This window comes from Perkinsus marinus (assembly GCF_000006405.1).
Source record: "Perkinsus marinus ATCC 50983 genomic scaffold scf_1104296963318, whole genome shotgun sequence".
Classification (NCBI taxonomy): Eukaryota; Perkinsozoa; order Perkinsida; family Perkinsidae; genus Perkinsus; species Perkinsus marinus.
The window spans coordinates 38,002-47,949 of NW_003205107.1; the positions used below are offsets into that span (position 1 = coordinate 38,002).

General features: G+C 49.6%; 3 protein-coding genes across 3 annotated transcripts in view; all 3 read left to right on the top strand.

Moving 5' to 3' along the window:
- The window catches only part of Pmar_PMAR001787 (succinate dehydrogenase, putative), a gene marked incomplete at both ends in the record, with an annotated part of 3,276 nt that extends 3,252 nt beyond the window's left edge, over positions 1 to 24 (top strand). Inside the window, one exon of the mRNA XM_002771180.1 lies at positions 1 to 24. Within this exon, the coding sequence (XP_002771226.1) occupies positions 1 to 24 (24 nt within the window).
- Positions 25 to 95: 71 nt separating this feature from the next.
- Positions 96 to 4,169, top strand: Pmar_PMAR001788 (succinate dehydrogenase, putative; the record flags this gene model as incomplete). The annotated part of the gene is made up of 1 exon (XM_002771181.1): positions 96 to 4,169. One exon carries the CDS (start codon positions 96 to 98, stop codon positions 4,167 to 4,169), a length of 4,074 nt encoding a protein of 1,357 aa, XP_002771227.1.
- Positions 4,170 to 5,440: 1,271 nt separating this feature from the next.
- Pmar_PMAR001789 (succinate dehydrogenase, putative) overlaps positions 5,441 to 9,948 on the top strand; it is a gene marked incomplete at both ends in the record, with an annotated part of 8,859 nt that continues 4,351 nt past the window's right edge. The window contains one exon of the mRNA XM_002771182.1: positions 5,441 to 9,948. This exon is cut by the window's right edge and continues 4 nt beyond it. Within this exon, the coding sequence (XP_002771228.1) occupies positions 5,441 to 9,948 (4,508 nt within the window).

A 9,948-nucleotide genomic window follows, 5' to 3' on the forward strand; every position in this document is an offset into this window, starting at 1 on the left:
AGACTCAAGAGAGGCTCGGTATAAAGGATTCTAATGAGCTCTTCGAGTTCGACTGTATGAAGGGTGGCTCCAAGAGCCCGGAGCTCATTAATACTATGGTTGAGCATTCTGGTCCTTCTGTTAACTGGCTTATGGATGTCTTCGGTCTCGATCTTTCTCTTCTATCTCGTCTGGGCGGTCACTCTGTAGAGCGTACTCATCGTGGTAAGGAGCGTTTCCCTGGTATGACCATTACGTATGCTGAGATGCAGATGGCTGAGGCTATTGCCAAGGCACATCCAGATAAGTGCCAGATTATCAACAAGGCGAGAGCTACTGAGCTCGAAACTGATAATGAAGGCAATGTTATCGGTGTCAAGTACGAGAAGGATGGTAAATCCTATGTTGTTGATGGCCCTGTTATCCTCGCAACTGGTGGATACGGTGCCGATTTCACTAAGGATGGTCTCTTGGCTAAGTACCGTCCTGACTTGCTCAAGTTGTCTACTACTAACGGAGAGCATTGCACTGGTGATGGTATCAAGATGGGTGTTGCTGCCGATGCTGATGTCGTTGATCTCGAGTGGGTACAGGTTCACCCTACCGGTCTCGTGAACCCCAAGGACCCTGACAGTAAGGTCAAGTTCTTGGCTGCTGAGGCTCTTCGTGGTGTTGGTGGAATCTTGCTCGATGCTGATGGTCATCGTTTCTCCAATGAGCTTGGCCGTCGTGATTATGTGTCCGATAGGATGTTCCACAACAAGGGTCCCTTCCGTTTGGTATTGAACACTGCTTCGGCCAACGAAATTCGCTGGCATGTTGAGCACTATAAGGGCCGTGGTGTCATGAAGGACTTCGACAGTGCTTACGATCTCGCTAAAGAAATGGGCATTCCGGCTTCTACCTTGGAGCAGACCTTCAAGGATTACAAGGAGGTTGCCAGTAAACAGGAGGCCAACCCCGATGGTGGTGAGTATGATGCTTACCCGACCGGCAAGACCTTTGATAAGTTCGGCAAGAAGTTCTTCACGAACTACGACTTCAAGATGGACGATCACTATAGCGTCGCCATTGTCACTCCTCTTGTTCACTACTGCATGGGTGGTCTCAAGATCGATACGGCCGGTCGCGTCATTAGCAAGGAGACGAAGAAGCCAATTCGCGGTCTCTATGCTGCTGGTGAAGTTATGGGAGGTGTCCATGGCAACAACCGTTTGGGTGGTAACTCCCTCCTCGATTGTGTTGTCTTCGGTCGCTTGACTGCTGACGATGCTTGTGAGGGTCTCCTTGGTCTCAAGAAGAGCGTCTCCCTGCCTGCTCTTGCTAAGGCACCTGCTAGCGTACCCAAGAAGGTTGCTCAAGCTAAGGTTGCTGCGGCTCCTGCTGCTCCTGTTGTACACGGTTACACTAAGGAGGAAGTCGCTAAGCACACCACTGAAAGTGATTGCTGGGTTATCATCAATGGCCAGGTCTTGAATGTCACGAACTTCCTTCCAGAACATCCTGGTGGAAAACTTGCCATCATGACCTTTGCAGGCAAAGATGCTAGTAAGGAGTTCAACATGATCCATCCATCTGATGTCATTGAGAAGTATGCCCCGGATTGTGTCCTCGGTCCTGTTGTTGACAAGGCTACTGCTGCTGCTGCTCCTGTTGCTCCGGCTGCTCCTGCTGCAGTGACGGTCACTCCGACAAATTCTGCTGCCGCTGGTAAGTCGTATACTATGGAAGAGATCTCGAAGCACAATTCCCGTGAATCTTGCTGGGTTGTGATCGATGGTGAGGTCTTGGATGTTACGGGTTTCTTGCCTGATCATCCTGGTGGAGATATCTCTATTCTCAACTATGGTGGTAAGGATGCTACTGAGCCCTTCCACGATATTCATCCTGCTGGTATCATCCAGAAGTACTGCCCTGACGCTGTCATCGGTGTCGTTGGAACCGGCTCAGCTGCCCCCTCAACTGTGTCTACGGCTCCTGCTTCTGCTCCAGCTCCCGCTGTCTCGGGGTACACTAAGGAAGAAGTGGCTAAGCATATCACCGAGAGTGATTGCTGGGTCATCATTAATGGCCAGGTCTTGAACGTCACGAACTTCCTCCCTGAACACCCCGGTGGAAAACTCGCTATTATGACTTTCGCGGGTAAGGATGCTACTAAGGAGTTCAACATGATCCATCCGGCTGATGTTATTGAGAAGTACGCTTCTGAGTGTGTTCTTGGTCCCGTTGTTGAGGCCAATTCTGCACCTGCTGTAGCAGCTACGAGTGCTCCGGCTGCTCCTACTGCAGTAACGACCACTCCGACAACATCTGGTGCCGCTGGCAAGTCTTACACTATGGACGAGATCTCGAAGCATAACTCTCGCGAGTCCTGCTGGGTTGTGATTGATGGTGAGGTCTTGGATGTTACGGATTTCTTGCCTGATCATCCTGGTGGAGATATCTCTATTCTCAATTTCGGTGGCAGAGATGCTACTGGGCCTTTCCACGATATTCATCCTGCTGGTATCATCCAGAAATATTGTCCCGACGCTGTCATCGGTGTCGTTGGAACCGGCTCGGCCGCCCCCTCGACTGCTTCTACGGCTCCCGCTTCTGCTGCTGCATCTGCGCCAGCTCCTGCTGTTTCTGGGTATACTATGGATGAGGTCGCTAAGCACACCACTGAGGATGACTGCTGGGTTGCTATTAACGGACAGGTCTTGAACGTCACGGACTTCCTCCCTGAGCATCCTGGTGGAAAGCTTGCCATCATGACTTTCGCCGGTAAAGATGCTACTAAGGAGTTCAACATGATCCATCCGCCTGATGTTATTGAGAAGTATGCTTCTGAATGTGTTCTCGGTCCAGTTATTGAGGGCAAGTCTGCTCCTGCTCCTGTTGCATCGACACCTGCTCCTGTTGCTTCAACCCCCGCCCCTGCTCCCGTTGCATCGAAGCCTGCCCCTGCTACAAGCACTGCCGCTTCCACACCTGCGCCTACTCCTGTGGCTCCCGTTGTTGCAACTTCTGCTGCTGCGAGCGGTATCACAATGGACGAAGTCGCCAAACATACGACTGAGGATGATTGCTGGGTTGTCATCAATGGTGAGGTATTGGATGTCACAGACTTCCTCCCCAAGCATCCTGGTGGAAAGATGGCCATTCTTACTTTTGCTGGTAAGGATGCATCCAAGGAGTTCAACATGATCCATCCGGCTGGTGTGATTGCGAAGTATGCTCCCGACGCTACTTTGGGACCACTTGTTGAGAAGACTGCCGGTCCTGCAGCTGCTGGTGGCGACTTGTCCCAGCCTCTTCTTGCTGACCAGTTTGAGTCCAAGGCTCTCACTGAACAGTGGTGGGGTGAGGATCGTAACAAGTCGGACATGTTCGGGCCACTCGGACCATCCATCAGCTCCTACGCCATCTCTCTCTGCTACCTGATTTGGATGTTCGTCATTGACACTCTCAAGACTATCTTCAGTGTCAAGAATTACAAGGTCCTGTCTGATAAGTCTGGGTTACAGCGTTCAGCTATTTTCATGATGGTCTTCGTCACTATTCATGCTCTCGGTAACATCAACCTGTTGGTTGGTGATAGGAATTTCGAGGGTTATGCTTATCTCTTGAACCATCCTTGTCCTTGGAGTACACTATTCCTCCCTGTTGAGATTTATCTCTTGCTCGCCGGAATTCTTCATGTTGTTGTGGCTACTGTCCGTACCTTCAAGTTCAAGTCTATGAACTCGTCGTTCCGCGACTTGGAGATGTTCATCACTGGTTGCATTCTGCTCATCTTCCTCATTGTGCATCTTATCCAGTTCCGTTTCGTTTCGGAGGCCTCGGCACCTAAGTACTGGATGCGTGATAACTGGTTCCCTTGTGCTGATGATGATACAAGTTGTCCGATCATTCACTTCAAGGATCTCTACAAAATGGCGTTCCAGATCTTTGAGAGCTTCGGTTGGGTGTGCTTCTATATCGTTGGCGTTATTGCTTTCTTCATTCATATGAAGAGTGGTCTCAGTCGTGTCATCATGACGAACGGCAATATCCCGAGGAAGTACAAGAGCACTACCCAGTTCTGGGGATCAGTTATGTCCTGGGTGCTTTTCCTTTTATACCTTACATATCCTCTCTTCGCCTACTTCAACCCTGTCAAGGACTGGGCTGCGTATGATGCGAAGCAGATTCGTCCAAAATTTTGAATGATTCACTAGTAGTTCCACAGCCTTAGCTCATTTTTCCACGATTAGTTGTGCCCGTTTGAGGACCATATAAATGTGGGTTCTCTGCGGAACTATGTTATAAACTTTGTTCAGATGAAGGATATATGCTGTGGTGTTGTCTAAGTATTGGTTCGGTTAGTTTGCTACAATTGATAAAGCTAGTAAGATTCATCCCTCTGGATCATTAATTATGCTATCTTGAATCATACCTCGATAGCATTATCGATCCCACAACCACGTGGCAGCATAGGGTGGCCAAATCGTAGGCGCACGATCTGGGAAACTCAATCGATTCGCGACGGCCGAATGGAGTCGGCCGATTCCACTGGGGGGTAGATATGCCATTTTAGTAGCGGGGAAGATATGCCGTACCGGGGCAGATATGCCGTACTGGTAACGGGGCAGATATGCCGTACTGGTAATGGGGTGGTTATGCCAGGTTGGTGGCGGAGCAGTTATGCCCCATATGTAGCGGAACCTATATGCCATATTGGGGTGTTGTATAGTACTTAACGTTGAAATCAAGATATGGCATATCTGCCCTGGTATCTTGTGATGGCATGCTTGTTCGTTGGGTGGAACTGCTCTTGCTAATGGCGACAGGGTGTAGATTGATGTGCCAGCCTTGTCGTTCTCTGCGTCCCAGGTCAGCGGCATATGGAGGACGAAGCACGAGGAGTGGCCTATAGATCACTAGCGGCTGAGAAATAAGCCTCTAGCCATCGTCGGTTCATCAGGAGCAACCATGATATTTGATTGAGTCATGGATATCTCATTGCAGGATATAAAGCTTGTTGGATTTTAAAGTATGGTTTGTGGTGTTACGAGTTGAGAGTCAGAGGGCAGCTAATTATTCGAGCGAGAGAAAGCTTGCCATCTCACGCGTCATTGATCCGCATTCCACTCAAGATAGATATAACACTCAGTAGAAAAAGAGGGTCCCTGACCATCAGCATGCTCGGAGTTTCAAAAACTAAGATACTACATGGCCGTGACTTTGCACAGCCAGATGTAGTATTTCAAGGACATACGATACTAGGAGAATGGACTCCATGTAAAAACGAAGGTAACTCGCTCCATACACAAGTCGAGCTAAGATTCCACTATAGCTCTGTCGCTTCACTAGCCCGGGATGTCGAAGAGCTGTGGTTTCTCATGAACCTGTCATACTTGTAGGCTTGTTTTCCCTGGAGTTTCTATTCTGAATTTGGTAACCTACTACATTCATCTCAGTTTTTTTTACACAAGTGATGTCCGAGGCGTCTTGCAACCAAGTTATCGTCGTCGGCGGTGGCCTCGCAGGGTTCTCTGCTGCTAATAGTATTTTAGAGCATGGTGGAAGCGTACTGCTTATTGATAAATCTGCGTTTTGCGGTGGCAACTCCTCCAAGGCTACTTCTGGCATCAATGGTTCGTGCACCAGAACTCAGAAGAAGCTCGGTATCAAGGATTCGAACAAGTTGTTCGAATTCGACTGTATGAAGGGTGGCTCCAAGAGTCCTGAGCTTATTAATACCATGGTTGAGCATTCCGGCTCCTCGGTTAACTGGCTTATGGACAACTTCGACCTCGATCTTTCTCTTCTATCTCGTTTGGGTGGTCACTCTGTTGAGCGTACCCATCGTGGAAGGGAGCGTTTCCCTGGTATGACTATCACTTACGCTGAGATGCAGATGGCAGAGGCTATTTCCAAGGCTCTACCTGATAGATGCCAGATCATCAATAAGGCCCGTGCTACCGAGTTGCTCACCAACAAAGAAGGTGACGTGATTGGTGTTCTGTATACGACTAACGATGGTCAATCACATAAGGTTTACGGTCCGGTCGTCCTCGCAACTGGTGGATACGGTGCCGATTTCACTAAAGATGGTCTTTTGGCTAAGTACCGTCCTGACTTGCTCAAGTTGTCTACTACTAACGGAGAGCATTGCACTGGTGATGGCATCAAGATGGGTGTTGCAGCCAATGCTGATGTCGTTGATCTCGAGTGGGTACAGGTTCATCCTACTGGACTCGTGAACCCCAAGGACCCTGATAGTAAGGTCAAGTTCTTGGCTGCTGAGGCTCTTCGTGGTGTTGGTGGAATCTTGCTCGATGCTGATGGTCATCGTTTCTCAAATGAGCTTGGTCGTCGTGATTATGTGTCCGATAAGATGTTCCACAACAAGGGTCCCTTCCGTTTGGTATTGAACACTGCTTCGGCCAACGAAATTCGCTGGCATGTTGAGCACTACAAGGGCCGTGGTGTCATGAAGGACTTCGACAGTGCTTACGATCTCGCTAAGGAGATGGGCATTCCGGCTTCTACCTTGGAGCAGACCTTCAAGGATTACAAGGAGGTCGCTGAAAAGCAGGAGGCCAACCCCGATGGTGGTGAGTATGATGCTTATCCGACCGGTAAGACCTTCGATAAGTTCGGCAAGAAGTTCTTCACGAACTACGACTTCAAGATGGACGATCACTATAGCGTCGCCATTGTCACTCCTCTTGTTCACTACTGCATGGGTGGTCTTAAGATCGACACGGTTGGTCGCGTCATCAGTAAGGAGACGAAAAAGCCGATTCGTGGTCTCTACGCTGCTGGTGAAGTTATGGGAGGTGTTCATGGCAACAACCGTTTGGGTGGTAACTCCCTCCTCGATTGTGTTGTCTACGGCAGAATTACCGGAAAGGACGCCTGTAAGAATTTCCTTCCTGCTCGAGAAGACGTGCCTCTGAAGGATCTTGCCCTCGGTCGTACGAAGCCCAACAAGCGTGCCATTATTGTTGGTGGTGGTTTGGCTGGTTTCAGTGCCTGCAATTCGATCCTTGAGCACGGTGGCAGCGTGTTGTTGCTTGATAAGTCTGCTTTCTGTGGTGGTAACTCGTCCAAGGCCACTTCTGGTATCAATGGATCTTGCACTAAGACTCAGAAGAGACTTGGCATCAAGGATTCCAATGAGCTGTTCGAGTTTGATTGCATGAAGGGTGGTTCCAAGAATCCTCAACTCATCAAGACCATGGTTGAAGCTTCTGGCCCTTCCGTTGACTGGTTAATGGAGAACTTCGATCTCGATCTCTCTCTACTTTCCCGTTTGGGTGGTCATTCCGTTGAGCGTACCCATCGTGGAAAGGAGCGCTTCCCTGGTATGACTATCACTTATGCCGAAATGCAAATGGCCGAGGCTATCTCCAAGGCCCTGCCTGATAGGTGCCAGATCATGAACAAGGCTAGGGTGACCGATCTCATCACTGGGGATGACGGTGAGGTCATTGGTGTTCGCTACACTAAAGATGGCAAGGAACGTTCCGAGTTCGGTCCTGTCATTCTTGCAACGGGTGGTTTCGGTGCTGATTTCTCGAAGGATGGACTACTCGCCAAGTATCGTCCCGACTTGCTCAAGTTGTCCACTACCAATGGTGAGCACTGCACTGGCGATGGAATCAAGATGGGTGTAGCGATTGGTGCTAAGGCAATTGATCTCGAGTGGGTACAGGTTCATCCTACCGGTCTCGTGAACCCCAAGGATCCTGACAGTAAGGTCAAGTTCTTGGCTGCTGAGGCTCTTCGTGGTGTTGGTGGAATCTTGCTCGATGCTGATGGACATCGCTTCTCCAATGAGCTTGGTCGTCGTGATTATGTGTCCGATAAGATGTTCCACAACAAGGGCCCCTTCCGTTTGGTATTGAACACTGCTTCGGCCAACGAAATTCGCTGGCATGTCGAGCACTACAAGGGCCGTGGTGTCATGAAGGACTTCGACAGTGCTTACGATCTCGCCAAGGAGATGGGCATTCCGGCTTCTACCTTAGAGCAGACCTTCAAGGATTACAAGGAGGTTGCTGAAAAGCAGGAGGCCAACCCCGATGGTGGTGAGTATGATGCTTATCCGACCGGCAAGACCTTCGATAAGTTCGGCAAGAAGTTCTTCACGAACTACGACTTCAAGATGGACGATCACTATAGCGTCGCCATTGTCACTCCTCTTGTTCACTATTGCATGGGTGGTCTCAAGATTGATACTTCTTCTCATGTCATTGGCGAGGGCGATAAGCCTATTCGCGGCCTTTACGCTGCCGGTGAGGTCATGGGAGGCGTTCACGGCAACAACCGTTTAGGTGGCAATTCTCTACTCGATTGTGTTGCCTATGGTCGTATCTCCGGCAAGGATTTGATGGATACTTTCTTCCAAACTGCCAAGCCTGTAGCTTTGAAGGATTTGGCTACTGGAAGAACGGAGCCTCGTAGACCTGCGATAGTTGTTGGTGGTGGTCTTGCAGGTTTCTCTGCCGCTAACACCATCTTGGAACGCGGTGGCGAAGTTATCCTCATCGATAAGTCTGCCTTCTGTGGTGGTAACTCGTCCAAGGCCACTTCTGGTATTAACGGTTCTTGCACTAAGACTCAGAAGAGACTTGGCATCAAGGATTCCAATGAGCTGTTCGAGTTTGATTGTATGAAGGGTGGTTCCAAGAATCCTCAACTCATCAAGACCATGGTCGAAGCGTCTGGTGCTTCCGTCGAATGGTTGATGGATAACTTCGATCTCGATCTTTCTCTACTTTCTCGTTTGGGTGGTCATTCCGTTGAGCGTACCCATCGTGGAAAGGAGCGCTTCCCTGGTATGACTATCACCTATGCTGAAATGCAAATGGCTGAGGCAATCTCCAAAGCTCTGCCCGATAGGTGTCAGATCATGAACAAGGCTCGTGCTACTGAGCTTGTTCAGAATGACAAGGGTGATGTTGTTGGTGTGAAGTATGAGAAGGGTGGCAAGACATATACGTTGGAGGGACCTGTTATCCTCGCTACCGGTGGTTATGGTGCCGATTTCTCTAAGGATGGTCTCTTAGCCAAGTACCGTCCCGACTTGCTCAAGTTGTCCACTACCAATGGTGAGCATTGCACTGGTGATGGAATCAAGATGGGTGTTGCGGTTGGTGCCCAAACTATTGATCTCGAGTGGGTACAGGTTCATCCTACCGGTCTCGTGAACCCCAAGGACCCTGACAGTAAGGTCAAGTTCTTGGCTGCTGAGGCTCTTCGTGGTGTTGGTGGAATCTTGCTCGATGCTGAGGGTCATCGCTTCGCCAACGAGCTTGGCCGTCGTGATTATGTGTCCGATAAGATGTTCCACAACAAGGGTCCCTTCCGTTTGGTATTGAACACTGCTGCGTCTGACGAGATTCGCTGGCATGTTGAGCATTACAAGGGCCGTGGTGTCATGAAGGAGTTCAGCAGTGCTTACGATCTCGCTAAGGAGATGGGCATTCCTGCTTCTACCTTGGAGCAGACCTTCAAGGATTACAAGGTGGTTGCTGATAAGCAGGAGGCCAACCCCGATGGCGGTGAGTATGATGCTTATCCGACCGGTAAGACCTTCGATAAGTTCGGCAAGAAGTTTTTCACGAATTACGACCTCAAGATGGACGACCACTACAACGTCGCTATTGTCACTCCTCTGGTCCATTACTGTATGGGTGGCCTCAAGATTGATGAGTTCTCTCATGTTCTTGGTAAGGAGGACAAGCCTATCCGTGGTCTGTATGCTGCCGGTGAATTGATGGGTGGTGTTCACGGCAACAACAGATTGGGTGGTAACTCTCTTCTGGATTGTGTTGCTTACGGCCGTATTTCTGGTAACAACCTCATCGACACTTTCTATCCTAAGTGCGAGCGTGTTCCTCTGAAGGATCTTGAGGATGGTCGTACTGAGTCTCGTAAACGTGTTATTGTTGTTGGTGGTGGTCTTGCTGGTTTCTCTGCCGCTAACACTGT